At 39.6% G+C, this 16636-nt stretch overlaps 1 protein-coding gene across 3 annotated transcripts in view; it reads right to left on the bottom strand.

The window, feature by feature from the left end:
• The window catches only part of CDC20B (cell division cycle 20B), a 67080-nt gene that overhangs the window by 27682 nt on the left and 22762 nt on the right, over positions 1–16636 (bottom strand). For all 3 annotated transcript variants that reach the window (XM_043488945.1, XM_043488947.1, XM_043488948.1), the window contains exons 3-5: positions 12535–12754; positions 10339–10469; positions 7065–7158 (exon numbers count right to left, since the gene is read on the bottom strand). In XM_043488945.1, coding sequence (XP_043344880.1) covers positions 7065–7158; positions 10339–10469; positions 12535–12754 — 445 coding nt within the window. The remainder of the gene's footprint in view (positions 1–7064; positions 7159–10338; positions 10470–12534; positions 12755–16636) is intronic.

Genomic DNA, 16636 nt, shown 5'->3' with positions numbered 1-16636 from the left:
CACACAGAGACACTACATCATGCTTTGAATATTTGTTCTGTCACTTGAGATTTTAAGACCAAAGTAATGTTCATGTATCCATGTGTCTATAATATCAACAATTCTCTAATAGACCTAAGCTCTGCCCTGAGTCTTTGTCAATAAAACTGTTGATTCATTGATTTTTACTCTTTCTCTCACTGTTTTTGTACTAGAGCACACAGTTACTTTAGGCTAGTGTTATCCATGACTATCTGAATTTAAGGTTATATCTTGTGTTCAGTTTTACTTCTCATCAAAAGACCCCACTAAGTCTAAACCACAAGCCACTGCCTTTTCATCTTTCCAACCACCTGGCTTGCATCAAAGTGAGAATGACATGATCAACAGGAAATGAGCCCACCCAGCTGACTTGTGGTCCCTATGACCACATAGCTTCTGATAAATGAATAAGAGCATCACAATGCCACACCAAGAAGCCAGAGTGTTACTCATAGACTTAGTGCTAACTATGAAAACCTGCAATTGTGAGAATTACAAGGTTACTAGAAATATGTACTCAAGCACTGCCAATAATGGTTCAAAAAAATCAAGTACAAACTGTTAGTTAGAAAATAAATAAATCATGAGAATTTAATGTACAGCATGTTGAAAGCTGCTTAAAAAGTAGAGCGTAAAAGTTCTCATCACAAGAAAAAAATTCTGTCACTATATCTAGTGACAGTTGTAAACTAGATTTATTGTAATGATCATTTTGTAATATATACAAATATATCATTAATGTTGCATACCTGAAGCTAATATAAAATTCTATATTTTTTAAAAATAGTAATACCCAAATAATCAACAAAAAACTTCTGGAACTAATGGGTGATTATAAAAAGATATAAGATTAATATACAAAAGTCAATTACTTTCTTATATACTAGCAACAAGCTACTGGAACTTTAAATTAAAAGCACAATACCATTTACTTAAGTCCCCCCAAATGAAATACTTAAATATAGATTCAACAAAATATGTACAAGATCTGTATGAGGGAAAACTACAAAACTCTAATCAAAAAAAAAAAAAAGAAGCTAAATAAATGAAGAGATATTTCATGTACATGGATAACAAGACTCAGTATTATTAACATTAGCTCTTCCCACTTTGATTTATATATACAATGCTCTACCAGTTACAATCCCAGCAAGTTACTGTGTGAACATTGCCAAGCTGGTTTTAAAGTGTATATGGAAAAGAGTCAACACAACATTGAAGGAGAAGATCCAAGCTGAAGGACCTCCACTGTCTGACTTTAAGACTCATGAAAAAGCTACAGTAATCAAGGCATCACTGATTCAATGGACATGAACTTGGGCAAACCCCAGGAGATGATGAGGGACAGGGAAGCCTGGTATGCTGCAGTCCATGAGGTCATAAAGAGCTGGACACAACTTGGCGACTGAATAACAGCAATCAAGATAGTGTAGTATTTGCAAAAGAACAAATATATTAGTGGAAGAGAACAGAGATCCCACAAATGGACCCACAACAATAGAGTCAACTGATCTCTGACAAAGGAGCAAAGGCAATAAGATCGAGAAAATTAGTTTTTTCAACAAATGGTGTTGGAAAAACTGAATATCCACAGACAATCTGGAAAAAAATAACTGAATCACTTTGCTGTACACCTGAAACTAACATAAAGTTGAGAGTCAACTCCGCCTCAATTTAAAAAAATGTATCTAAACACAGACCTATTGGTGGAGAATGGATACATGTATATCCATATGTATCACTGAGTTCCTTGTGACCCACCTGATACTATCACAACAATGTTAATCAACTATATGCCAATAGAAAATAAAAAGTTTAAAAAAAACCCACAGAACTCAAAAATTAACTCAAAATAGATTGTAGACCTAAAAGTAAAACACAAAGCTCTAAAATTCCTAGAAAATAATACAGGAAAAAATCTAGATCTCCTCAGAATGATGTTTTTTCTTTTGCCATGCTGCACAGGTTAAAGGATCTTAGTTCCCCAACCAGGGATTGAACTCAGGTCCATGGCAGTGAAAGTTCTGAGTCCTACCCACTGGACCACCAGGGAATTCTCTGGCAGTGACTTTTTAAATATAATACGAAGAGCATGATCCATGAAAGCAATCACTGATATGCTGGACTTCATTAAAGTTAGAAACTTCTGCTCTCCACAAGACATGCCTAAAGAGTGAGAAGATAAACCACAGACTGAAAAAAAATTTGCAAAAGACATATGTGATAAAGGACTCTTACCCAAAATATACAAAGTAACTCTTAAACCTCAACAACAAAGAAAAATAAAAATTTGAATTTTAAAATGGGCAAAATAACTGAACACCTCATGAAGAAAGGTGGTAAATAAGCATAAGAAAAGATGTTCAACATCTTTTTCATTATATTTATTAGAGAATTGCAAGTTAAAACCATGAGATACCACTACACATCTGTTAGAACAGCCAAAATCTGAAACACTGACCACCACCAAATTCTGGCAAGGATGTGGAACAACAGGAGCTTTAATTCATTGCTGGTGAGAATGCAAAATGATACAGCCACTTTGGAAGACAGTTGGGCAGTTTCATATGAAAATAAATATGCTCTTATATAATCCAGCAACTGCACACCTTGATATTTACTCAAGTGAGTAGAAAGCTTATGTCCACAGAGAAACCTTTACACAGATATTTATAGTAGCTTCATTCATAATTGCCAAAACTTGGAAGCAACCAACATGTCTTCAAATAGGTGAATGCCTAAAGAAACTGTGGTACATCCAGACAATAGAATATTATTTAGTGCTAGAAAGAAATGAGCTGTCAAGCCATAAGAAGACACAGAGGACACTTAAATGCATACTACTAACTGGAAGAATCCTATCTGAAAAGGCTACATACTGTATGATTCCAACTAAATGACATTCTAGGAAAAGTAAAACTATGGAGACTGAAAAGTTTGCCAGGGTTAGAGGAAGAAGGAGAGATGAATAGGTGAAGTATAAAAGATTTTTAGAACATTAACATCTATCTGCTGTTATAATGGTGGATAAGTATCATTACACATTTGTCAAAATCCATAGAATATACAACACCAAGTGTGAACCCTAGTATAAACGATAGACTTTGGATGATAATAGTAGTGTCAGTGAGGTTCATCAATGATAACAAATGTACTAATCCAGTGTGGGATGTTGATCATGGGGAAAGCTGTGCATATATTGGGGCAAGGTATACACAAGAACACTGTATTTTCTGTTCAATTTTGCTGTGAATTCAAAACTTCTCTAAAAAAACAGGATGGATAGAGAGATTAATACACATATACATACACAGAGGTAGATAGATCTCCTAGGATCAAAATAACATAGGTATATTCTCTCTGCTTTTATGGAATATAGGTGACACTAGTGGTAAAGAATATGCCTGCAATGCAGGAGACCCACGTTTGATTCCTGGGTCAGGAAGATCTTCTGGAGAAGAGAATGGCTACCCACTCCAGTATTCTTGCCTGGAGAATCCCATAGACAGAGGAGCCTGGTGGGCTACAGTCGATGAGGTCACGAAGAGTTGGACATGACTGGGCAAATAAGCACACATACATCATATAATTTCTGTTCTACATCAAATATTCAGCATGTTACAGAAACATGAACTTGTTACTGATCAGATCAGAGGAAAGTGGGAGAGATAAGGTAAGACATGTCCCCAGATATTTTATTTTGCTTTTAAGAAAATACAATTATAAGGAAAAGAATAAAGAAGGAAAGGATATGATTCACTCATTCATCCAACTGTATATTCCCAAACCACCCAAAAGAATATTCAGCCAGCCTTCAACTTTTGTGCCTATTTTTATGATCTAACTGTTTGTCCCCTTTATACTGCCGGGAAACAGAGGCATGAAGAGCACGCATGCACAAAGTTATCTTCTCCCAGAGGGAAATGTAACAGGCAAGTCTCCTTGGCATTTATGAATTAATTGAGCCATTGGTTCTCTTAAGTTTCTCTCACAGAGGTAGACTCCTAATCAATTATTTTCCAACCATGACAACAATTTCATGAATGACAAAAAGACTTCCAAGATGGAAAGGGGAAGTAAGAAGGAGAACACGTGGAATGCAGGGGAAATGACATGGGGAGCATTAAATAAAGAATGGAAGGAAGACCTTCTAGAAACTGCCACAGGAGCAATATCTCTCCACTGCATGGCTGCAGATCTTCCCTGACACACTCATGACATCACCACCCAAAGATTTGTACTAGCTTTGGGTCCAATAGGTATATTACAAGTCACAGGACGTGCCCACTGGGTTCAACAAGTATACTTACAAGTCACAGGCGGTGTCCACTGTGAGGTTTCAGAGTCTTATCAAATATAGACAAGGCATAAAGAAATACTTTACATGCACAGTATCTGGATAAAACTTATCCCAGTGATCCATTTTCCTAAGATTAGTTATCTGGCCTATGTGGAATCCATTTCATATTTTAAATCTCCTTGAGAGAATTAAGAATAGAGCCCTACATATAACGTTCCTTTCAATTAGTCTCTGCTTCCAACAGCTCTCCCTTTCAAATCTTCTTCAGTGTCACCACCAATGATCTCTCTAAAGCAGAGCAATAGATTTGCAGTCAAGTCAGAGGAAAGGTCACATAAGTGTACTTCCTCTGCCTCTTATTTTCAACTTCACCAGAATGACAGCTAATGACTTTTTAAGGTGTGGAGATATAAGAACAAAGAGTATGGGAGTGAAAAGAGCAGTAAGAAGAGATTGCAATAATTTTCTGCAAAATGGGTAAAGGTTTGATAACTGACCAGGAAGAACATGAAAAATGAAACTCGAGTGCCTATAGAGGGGGCATGGTAAAGAAAAGCAAGTTGATTTGTCTTGCAGAAACCCCACAAGGGGTCAGGGCTCAGAGACACAGCAAAAGTTTAGAAAGAGAGAGCTGGTTGAAAGATGTGAAGTTCACGCACACACACCCTGCACACACACCCATACACACATGTGCACACATCAAAAGAAACCAGGTGTTTATTCTCTGAATAAACGAAAAATGACAACCTCTTAACTCAAGAGCATGAGCGAAGATAGACTGTGTGAAAACTGTTATACAGATTTTAGTAGCCCACAATTCTTTAGTTCTATTTCCAGAACACCACACATTTCAGAAAGCTTTAATTCTGAAAGAGTGAAACCAAAACTACTGTGGGAAGAGCTAAGCAAAGAAAGACAGTTCAGGAAGAACAGCAATACTTCCAAGCTCTATATGAAATTTTTCAGAGAAATAAGAGAAAGTAGTGTATACATGAAGCATGAACAGGATGCTGGAAAGAGAGAAGGAAGGAAGGAAAGAAGGGGGAGGGAGGACGGAGAGGAAAGAAATGACGGAGGGAGACAGGAAGGAGGCAAGGGGAGGGAGGAGATGAGGGGAGAGAGAGAGGCCTGATGGTGTCCAAGAAATTCTAAAATTAAAACTAAGATAGCCAAAATAAGAAATTTAAATGGCAAGGCTAGTACACAGAATGAGGTAACCACCTAGAAGTAGAAGGAAAGAAAATGAGATGAAAAATAGAATAGAGAAAAATAAGAGAATCAATCCACAAGGAGCAACAATTACAGCCAACATCTCAGAAAGAAAGAAAAAAAGAAACAAAGATGAAGAAATTACTAAAGAATAATTCAAGAAACTTTCCAATAATTAAAAGATACAGGTGTCCAAGACTGAAAGATCCACTAGTGAGTTTGTCATTTACAGCGAGGTTTTTTTTTTAACATACATGAACCTTTATCATCATGAAATTTTAAAACAGTAACAATAAATATTTTTCTATATGTATTCAGAGAGAAAAAGTAGGTGGCATAGAAAGGGTAGGAAGTCACAATATATGACTGCCTCAGCAGCAACAATGGGTGCTGGGAAACAATAAAGCAATACCTTTTCCACAAAGTTCTGAGTAAGACTAGCATCTGTAGCCAGCCAAACTATGAATCAAGTGTAAAAGTGGAATAAGCACACTTTCAGACCAGCAAACCCAGAAAGAGCACAACATGGCTGCCAGGAAACAGTGGATCTAGCATCAGAGAGAAGTCCCAGAATTACAGCCGTGGGACTGACCAAGAGAGTGGCCTATTCAGCAGGTTCTGGGTAGGAGGCCACCAAGGAAAACAACAACCCATGTGGACAGGTACGTGGAAAAGGTTATTGATGGCTATGGAACAAAGCATGGGAGCATTTAGGGAACACAGTCATAATTTCATAGGTAGCTAATAAATGAAAAGAGAAAGCAACTTTTTAATTCTAGGAAAAACAAAGAATTAAACTAGAAAAGAGGTATAGATAGAGTACACTATTTGGCTTATAAAGGAGATCAGTCCTGGGTGTTCATTGGAAGCACTGATGCTAAAGCTAAAACTCCAATACTTTGGCCACCTCATGTAAAGAGTTGACTCACTGGAAAAGGCCCTGATGCTGGGAGGGATTGGGGGCAGGAGGAGAAGGGGACGACGGAGGATGAGATGGCTGGATGGCATCACCGACTCGATGGACATGGGTTTGGGTAAACTTCGGGAGTTGGTGATGGACACGGAGGCCTGGCATGCTGCGATTCATGGGGTCACAAACAGTCGGACACGACTGAGCGACTGAACTGAACTGAATATGATATAAATATTAAATACTAATTTTACTTTGTTAAAGTGTAATACAAATAGACTGAGAGAAGTGAATGAAATAGGAGGAGAACTAAGTTCTTACTATGCTAGAAAGTTGTGATTAAGTCTAAAATTGTAAAAAAATAAATTAAGAGTTTACAAATGTTATTTAGAAACTAGATGTAAATACCAGGGGGCATAGCTGGCAGAGCTAAGGTGGTTGCCTCTAGGAAATGAGGTATGGGGTCAGGATAGTTAAGACAGAGGATTATGAGAATTATCCAAACTTTATGCTGATTTTTGTTCTAATGTAAAAATAATATATTTTAAGATAAGAAAGAAATGAAGGAGGCAGGGAGAGAGGAGGGTGGGAAAGCAGGACAGACGGGAAATCTTTGGCCCATACCTTTCCAAGTGCATTGGGATCTCTCACAGAGCTGCATGCTCCCATTAACCTGCTGAGCCACGTTCTGGGTTGAAAATAGCTGATTTAAGCATTTCTGAAAACAAACACAAAGAGAATACTTATTCAGAAACATCCGTGTACATCTCAGGTGTGTTACATGGTGTAAAAGTAAAACTGATAATTCACTGGAAAATTTAAAGACTACACATTGTCAAAACCTAGATAACCACTGTGTAATGAACACAGTACCAAACATTTTACTGATATATTATTTCTTTTTTTAATTAATTTTTATTTAAGTATAATTGCTTTATGGGCTTCCCCAGTGGCACAGTGGTAAAGAATTTGCCTGCCAGTTCAGGAGACGCAAGAGACACACATTCGATCCCTGGGTAAGAAAGATCCCCTGGAGAAGGAAACAGCAACCCACTCCAGTATTCTTGCTAGGAGAATTTCATGGACAGAGGAGCCTGGTGGGCTACAGTCCATAGGGTCGCAAAGAGTCAGACACGACTGAGCGACTAAACAACAACAAAATAGCTTTAGAATGTTGTATTAGTTTCTCGTGGGGGGGGGGGGATTAAACTAGTCATCTTAAAGGTCCTTTTCCACTAACCCCCTTTCCCATGAGAAATGGGAACATCAACTCACAGAGAGGTTAAGCCAATTGTCTAAATTTCCACGAGCACAAAAATCAGGTTGCTGTTTCTCTGGGCAAGTATACAATGAGCCCTCCTGACATTCTTACATCTGTGCATGCGTGCTAAGTTGCTTCAGTCCTGTTCAGCTCTGTGCAACCCTACAGACTGCAGCCCACCAGGCTCCTCTGTCCATGGGATTCTCCAGGCAAGAATTCTGGAGTGGGTTGCCATGCCCTCCTCCAGGGGATTTTCCCGACTCAGGGATTAAACCTGTATCTCTTATATCTACCTCCATTGGCTTGTGAGTTCTTTACCATTAGAGTCACCTGGGAAGCCCCTTTCTTACATCTAACTTTGATCAAAAACAAAGAGGCAAATTAGTAAAAAGGGGAAAGAAAAGTACTTATTCTAGAAATATAATAGTGAACAGTCAAAACAGAGAAGATTCTTTTTTTCCTCCTTCTCAATGATACATGTAATCACTGACTCACAATAATTCAGACAGAAGTCTCTCCATCAAGCATCACTTTGATATTTTGGCTTTCTTCCCAGATATTATGTCATATAATAGGCACTGCCAGTCAATAAATCGTGGATGTTTAGGTATTCAAAGTAGAAAAATTAAATATAGAGTTTCACAACCACAGAAATATGGGCAAATAATGCACTGTTGTGGTCTACCAGATACCTTCCCCCTGGCTTCTGATCATCAAAACTATCTTCAGACATGTCAGATGCTCTGTGGGGAGCAAAATCACCCCTGTTTGAGGAGCACTGGTATAAAATACCATTTCTAAATGCCCTGCTGGCCGGTAGCTCAGTGTAACTCTTCACAGATTCATTCTTCAGAATCCTGTAGAGACAACAAAGACCAAGGCATTGCCCAGATAGTGTGTGTGTGCTCCATGCACCCAGGGGTACTCTTCATTAGGTGAGATCTACTATTACTTTAATGAGCAACTTGGCATACAGCTGGCTGGGTATGAGAGTTTTGAACATCTCCATAGCTATTCAGCTCTCACTGTGGAAATACCCTCTGGATGACCTCTGAGGACCACAGGAAGACACCTGTCCACCGCCAAGGTGAAAGACCTCGCTTTACCTCTGCACCATTTTTGCTGCTGTTGGACTCCCAATTAGTCATGACAACAAATGCTCTACATAAAGTAGTGAAACAGCTTCCATTATCCCCTGCCCAGGTTCTCCAGTGAAACTGGGATGATGTTCAGGCTGGATAACAATTGCTGTAATGATGGTAACTTGCCCACACCATCATGACCCCACCAACAGAGCCACCAACTTTGCTGCTACCAGTTGCCAGACAGCCCAAGGGGAAGGAAAAGGGAAGTCCTGGAAGTCAGGGCAGTAAAACCTCCAGTCACCAGTAGAGGGTGGAAGGGACAGTGGTGCTAACAGCCTGGCCTGGGCATGAGTTCAACAGCACACATAGTTCCCTCAACATAACTCCCTCGCCATCTTACCCTTACCCAGCAGCAAGCAAATAGCAAGTGAAGTCACTCAGTCGTGTCTGACTCTTTACGACCCCATGGACTGTAGCCTGCCAGGCTCCTCCATCCATGGGATTTTCCAGGCAAGAATACTAGAGTGTTTTGCCATTTCCTCCTCCAGGGGATCTTCCCAACCCAGGGACTGAAGCCGGGCCTCCCACACTGCGAGCAGACTCCTTACCCTCTGAGCCACCAGGGAAGCCCCACAGCAGCAAAGCACCGCAGGAGGCTTGCTCTAATACAGTTGTTTTCAACTGCGTATGAGTTCAAACAATTAAGTTTCACATTCACAATATTTTATTGTTCCTCAAGCAAAACACATATGCCAAACACAGGAAGCACACGCCAAATGACTAACTATGCCTAAATTGAGAATTTATAATATTCCTAGTTCAGTTTTCTAAATGAAACATTGATTCCTTCAGAGGCTCTTCACTGGATTTGATAAACCTAAAAACATGCTATTAATATTTAATGTGTGCAAAGGATTTAGGGTGGACTATGATATTAGAATCATAATCAATAAGATCCTTAAAATAATTGTTAACTTCGTAGAGAAATTTTTTTAAAAATCCACAAAACTTAAGGGAAATACTGAAAAGACCATCTTATAGAGGAGGAGTCAAACCAATCTGCCAAAGGGCAGACCATATCACCACACACTTTCCAAAGAGTTGGGAAAAGACCGCACAACAGAACTTTGCACTGAGAGGAAACATACCATAGTATGCATAATTTTATTCTATTTTTTTTTTTACCACACCACTTGGCATGCAAAATCTTAAGTTCCTGGGCCAGGGATTGAACCCACACCCCCTGCATTGGACGCATAGAGTTTTAACCACTGGACCACCGGTGAAGTCCCCCTGTCTTTAATCTTTACCTTTTGGATGGTTAGTCTCATTTTCACTTTTTTGATTGATGCTAATTAAACACTTTTCTATGTTAATTAACAACACTGTTTCTTTTTGGAAGTGTCCTTCATACACTCATTTTTCCTATCAGGAACCCATCCTTTCCTTATTGATTTGTAAGAGCAACTAAGCCAGCTCTTATCTCACATTTGGGACTCAGCTGTTTGAGATTCTCAAGATGAGAAATCTTTGGTTTTCTCTCTTCACCCACCGGGCCTTTTGAAGCAACTTTATCCTTCCAGCCTCTCTGCAGTGCATAAGGAGCCTTCCCAAACTGGAGAGCAGAGTTATTGGTTTCAGAACTTCCTTTGTTGGGGGTCTTCAGTGGTTCCTTGTAGGATCCTGCCAGAAAACATTTAGCTTTGAATTTGGTTTTTAAAATAATAGCTCAGTTGATAAAGAATCTGCCTGCAATGCAGGAGACTCGAGTTCGATTCCTGGGTTGGGAATATGCCCTGGCGAAGGAAATGGCAACCTACTCCAGTATTCTTGCCTGGAGAAACCCATGGACAGAGAAGCCTGGCAGGCTACATACAGTCCATAGGGTCGCAAGAGTTGGATACGACTTAGCAACTAAACCACCACCATAATCTCTTAAACCTTTGGTGGGAGGTCAGTCCTTGGCATGTACAAAACAGAATGTAAAGATGTAGGCCCTCATCTCTCCAAAGTCCTAGGTGGGGTGGGGTGGAGGGGCGGCACAGGGTCGAGGCAGGTTACTGGGTTCATGAGTGAACACTGGGTGAGAAATTCTCTCGGTGGTCTCAGAACCAGGAGGAAATGTCAAGAGTAAAGACCTGACTCCAACTGCAGCAGCAGCAGCAGCAACAGAAATGATTTAACTCTGCATGGAAAGAACACATTTGCGCATTTGAAGAATGGATACTAACAGTTCAAAGTTTAAAATGATGGTGAGAAGAGTAACTGGTTTGCCCAGGTGGTGAACATTCTGCCAGGAAGTCACTATGGAATGCTTGCCTGTCAGTCACTCATGTTCACTACATGATTATAGCAAAACACTGCCTCTCCCTCTTCCTAGTGCACAAAGATGTAAAACTAGTTTGAGATGACTTTAGTAAAATACTTCCTAGGTTACTGTCATGGAAGAGCCAATGTTGTTTGCATCGTTATGATCCATGTCTATTCTCTTCTCAAGACTGAGAAAGCCCTTTACCAGACTTTTAACTGCAACGAAAACCTTCACAAGTCATCTTCTTAAGTTAAATATCTGCTATATCACTTGTTCATCAGAGGAACCAAGGCACAACCGGATTAAGTATTCGGCCTTTTGCCATGTGACAATCTCTTCTCATTCGGACAAACATGTTCTGGATAAGCTGTCACTGATGTTCCTAGAGCCCAACCCCTCTGGGCTCTAGGCTATCCAAAATCTAAGAGGAAGGAGGAATCCAAAATCTAATTTCAACTTTGCTGAAACATTCTGCAAAGTTTTAGATCTTACTCTTTGTCCTGCAAAATTATGCATGCCTGTTTTGTGATATTTGTAGACAAGTAAAGAGGAAAAGAAGCTGGCTCTCTGAACCTCAAATGAAAAAGAAAATGTTGCAGTTGAATGCTAGTACTGACAATCATCCCAGTTATCAACAAAGAGTTCACGTCCACCAGCCTAAGGAATCCTGGACCTCTCAGATTTTGTCCACAAAGCATGACAGCAAATGAACCTCTCTACAAACATCCCTTTTAGGATGGGAGGGTCCTCAGTGTTCACTTTTCTGGAACAAAAAGAAAGAAACCCCACCAGCAAAACACCGAGAAACCAATGTTTCTGATTAATATGCAGTATAAACTTAAATGGAAAATAAAATAGACTTCATTATAAAATTATTTTGTCTGATTATCTCTTAGAATTCTAAATTTCTCATGCAATGTCTTATTTGAAAATAACTAATTAATTAAGGACCTATGAAAGAAAAGGGAGCCACTTTAGTGAGAAATTCCTCTAAAACAATTAGCCAGAAATTCCTCTGAAACAGTTAGCATTAAAATCACTCTTCAATTTAAAATATCTTTCAGAAGACAGCCATAAGGATGACCTTTCTCCAACCCTGTATCTCCTATTGCTTCAGCCAGCTATTTTCAGTATTGTTACTTACTATTACATGAGAATTTCATTGATTTAAAAAAGATTTGGGCTTCTTCTCAATCTGCAGGACTATGGTGCCTCATTGTGTCTAACATCACATTTAAATACAACATACTTTCTTTTGGTTTTGTTTCAGTCCTCCCCTTCCCCTGCCCCTTTGGAAATTTCTTATTCAAAAGGAGAAAAAGAGAAAGCAGTTGACTAAATACAACACTAGGTATTTCTGTAAGACAAAGATTCTCTCAGAATTATATCTTTTTTTTAAGATTTCAAAACTGGCTTGTGGCATCTCCATTACCTCACCTGGAGCCACGGTCTCTTTGCCAGGAGTCATCTTCAGCACCGTGCCTGGGAGGTCAGTGGTTGACTGCTCCTCCCCAAAGGAACGGGCTGTCACATCCCTGGCTTGGCTCTGCCGCCATCTTGTGGTCATCGGGCTACTGGCAACAGGAACTTCAGCTGACCGCCTCTTTGCCAAGTTGCTGGTGAAGTTAGAGTATGTAGTATTAACTACATTAACTACCTATTTAATAACAAAAAGATCCATGATTTACAGTACCCTCAATGATACAATCATTAAGATTCCTTAAAAGAGAATTATAAACAACTCATCTAGTACAATACAACATGTATATGTTGATACATATACATGAAATTTTTAATTTTTGTGACCTGGGAAAATGTTATTTTACATATACATATAAAATAAACATATGATTACATATTTTAACACACACACACACACACTCAGAGCCTCTGCTGAGGGTCTCAAGACACACCAAAGCAATTGAGGGAGTGATTATACTTATGCTTATTACTATTACATACAAATATAAAATATGAAGTTGAATAATACTATATACTAAGCATATAAGATGCTTACATAAAATCATAAAATTTCATAAAATCTGGAAATAAACAGCAATTTTCTAAGTCCAATCCATTTCACAGATAGGAAAACTGAGGCCTAACTTGCACAACTTCTGTCCATCCTTTCTGAGAAATAACAGGAGTTTGGTAGTTACAGATCCTTTAGTGGTGAGCCATGCCCTGGAGCTACGTGAAATTAAAATGAAAATGAGTTATTTTTTAACAAAATGACAGGCATATTAGGTTGTGCCTGCTAAGTTGTTTCTGTCGTGTTTAACTCTTTGCAACCCTATTGACTACAGGCCTCCAGGTTCCCCTGTCCATGGGATTTTCCAGGCAGGAATACTGAAATAGGTGGCCATGCCCCCTCCAGGGGATCTTCCTGACTCAGTACGGAACCTGGGTCTCAAGTCTCTTGCACTGGCAGGCAGGTTCTTTACCACTAGAACCACCGGGGAAGCCCCATGTTAGGTTAATATGCTGTGCTTAGTCGCTCAGTCATGTCGACCTCTTTGTGACTCCATGGACTGTAGCCCACCTGGCTCCTTTATCCATGGGGATTCTCCAGGAAAGAATACTGGAGTGTGTTGCCGTGCCCTCCTCCAGGGGATCTTCCCAACCCAGGGATCGAACCCAGGTCTCCCGCATTGCAGGCAGATTCCTACTGCCTGAGCCACCAGGGAAGCCCAAGAATCCTGGAGTGGATAGCCTTCTCCAGGGGATCTTCCTGACTCAGGTATCAAACTGGGATCACCTGCACTGCAGGTGCATTCTTTATCAGCTGAGTTTATAAGGAAGCCCATATTAGGTTAATATCCTTCTACAAAGGGCTCTTACAGAAATTTAGAAAAGTTTGCCATCCCATAGGAAAAACAAGCAGTTCACAAAAGAGATATAAATGCTCCCAAAATATTCAAGCTCATTCGTAATAAAAAATGCAAATTTAAAACAATAATGAGATGTTAGCAATTTTTTAAAATGACATTTCCTAATGTTGAAGGTTCTAGAAACAAGCACTAGCATGCAGTAGTGGAGTGTCAATTAATGTTTGGAAAGGACAATTTGGCGATGTGTGTTAAAAGCCCTTTATTATGTGCCTAACCTCTACTGACCTAGCAATGTCACCTAGAAGAATTCAAGGATGAAAACCAAAGATTGCAGCATCTATTGAGTGCTTACCACATACAAACCCATGTGTTAAGAGCTTTATGTACATTCATATATAATCCTCAGAAACACTTGGTGAAGCAAGTCTGTTATTTATTCCCATCTTACCAATGATGAAACTGAGGTTCAGAAGTTAAGTGAATTGCCTAAGGCCACACAGTGAGTAAATGGAGATGCTATGCCCTAACCTTATCTGTCTGACTCCACAGTCCACACTTTCAACTGAGAACACAAGGATGTGTACTGCAGTATATAAGGGAAAAAGATGAGGGGACTCAGTGTTCACCAGGGGAGAACTGGTCAGGTAAACTGTGGCATCCATAGAAGGGAATACTCTGCAGTCATTAGAAATGATGACACATATTAGGGAAATGCAAATAAAAACCACAGTGAAGCACCACGTCACACTCACTACTATGATCAATAAATTTATCTATCTATAACTGTTGGTGAGGATGTAGAGGAATTAGAGTATTTGTACATTCGTTATGGGATTGTAAAACTGTACAGCTGCTGTGGAAAAAGTTTGGCAGTTCCTCAAAAAGCTAAACCTAGAATCACCATATGACTAGCAATTCCACTCCTGTATATACCCAAAAGAAATGAAAACAGGTACTCAAATAAATACAGATGTACGGATGTTCATAGTAGTGTTACCAACTCCAAGCTCACTCTGCTCGCCGCCAAACGACAGGCCAATGAATCTGAGAGACATCAAGAAGATGACAGGCTAGCGCCTCAAAATAACCATCTTATCGCATTCTGGATGCCAGGTTTTTTATAGATCAGAGATGGGGGGAGGTGAGGAAGCAAAGTAAAAAAGCCATTAATCTTGCACACATCTCCTAAAATGGCAAGTCTCAGGCAAGGGAAGTGTTAATTTCTCCCTTCCTGCCATCCACAGGTGGACAGGGTTCCGAACAAAGGCACATTAGTTTAACAGTCAGGCAGAGGGGCAGGATTCTGAAGCAAACCATTCTGTACGATATAATAACAAATGGACAGGGAAGCCTGGTATGTTGCAATCCATGGGGTCGCAGAGTCAGATGTGACTTAGCAACTGAACTGAATAATAGCAAAAGCAAAGAAAAGCAAGTTAAAGAAACAATTCCATCATGGGGTCAGAACTGGCTTCCTCCCTGTACTGTTGTATTATTCATAATAGCCAGAAGGTTGAAACGGATAAACAAATTGAGGGCAGAAGTATGTGTGCAGTGGAATACATACATATTCCTATATAACAACATATATATATGTGAATATTACTCATATAAAAAGAAGTAAAGTACTCATAAAATGCTACAATGTGGATAAACCTTGAAAATACTATAATTTTAAAAAGCCAAAAACATATTGTATGATTCCATGTACGTGAAATATCCTAAATAGGTAAACTCCACAGAAACAGTAGTTTCCATGGGTTGGGGAAGGAGGAAATGGGGAGAAACTGCCTAATGGTTATAGAGCCTTCTTTTGTCTTTTTTTGAGACTTCTTTTGTGATGATGAAATTATTTTGAAAGGAGACAGAGGTGGCAGTTGTACAACACTGAATGTACTAAAGGCCACTGAATTTTTCACTTGAAAATGTTTATTTTTATGTTTTTATATTTTATGATTTCACTTCAATTTAAAAACCTTTCAAGTAGAATAAAATTCAATAAAACATGAAAATGCTTACACTCTACTAACAAGTGAAATAAGGACACTATACAAGAGTATTCCAATATGGTCCCACTTCCTATTTATAAAAGAAAGATAGGAAGAAAGAAAATATGCAAGAACATTTAAGGCAGGGAATATTGGTTTTGTTTGCTTTTTTTAGTGAGTATGTGTGAAAGTGATCTTCCTTCCCAAAGGCAGACAGGCAGTTGCTTCATCTGGCAACAACTCCCTCCCCAAGGCATCAAAAGGACAGTGTCCTTCCCCAGAAATAGAGAAGTCAGGAGCCTGAGGCCTCCACTGATGTGAACAGTGTTGCTTGGGGTTGATTTTTTTGCCTTTCAATTGTTCTACTCTTGTTCTTGTTTTTGAGTAGGAACAGGAAAGCTGAAAAGCAGGAAGGAGGGAGCCCGGGAAACATAAATCAGCCTTCTCCTGCTCAGAAGTCTAGACAAGGGAGCAACAGGGAAGGAGCTGACAGGAGCAGACCCCCAGGGAGAAATGTGGCCCGCTCAGATTTTCTTCTTCCTACTTCTGGGTTACTGTCCTCCAAGGAAACCAGAGAGTCAACTCAACGACTGGAGAGGCTCAGCCGCAGGCACAGGGAGACTGGGTGGTGGGAATCTCTCTCTGACCGTAAGGCTCACGTCTCAGCCAAGAAAGAGCAGGCTTCCCTGGCGGCTCAGTGGTCAAGAATCCTCCAACCTT

This window comes from Cervus canadensis, chromosome 16 (assembly GCF_019320065.1).
Source record: "Cervus canadensis isolate Bull #8, Minnesota chromosome 16, ASM1932006v1, whole genome shotgun sequence".
NCBI classification, from domain to species: domain Eukaryota; kingdom Metazoa; phylum Chordata; class Mammalia; order Artiodactyla; family Cervidae; genus Cervus; species Cervus canadensis.
Note: the sequence above shows the minus strand (reverse complement) of the source record. Positions and strands in the feature narration are given on the sequence as shown.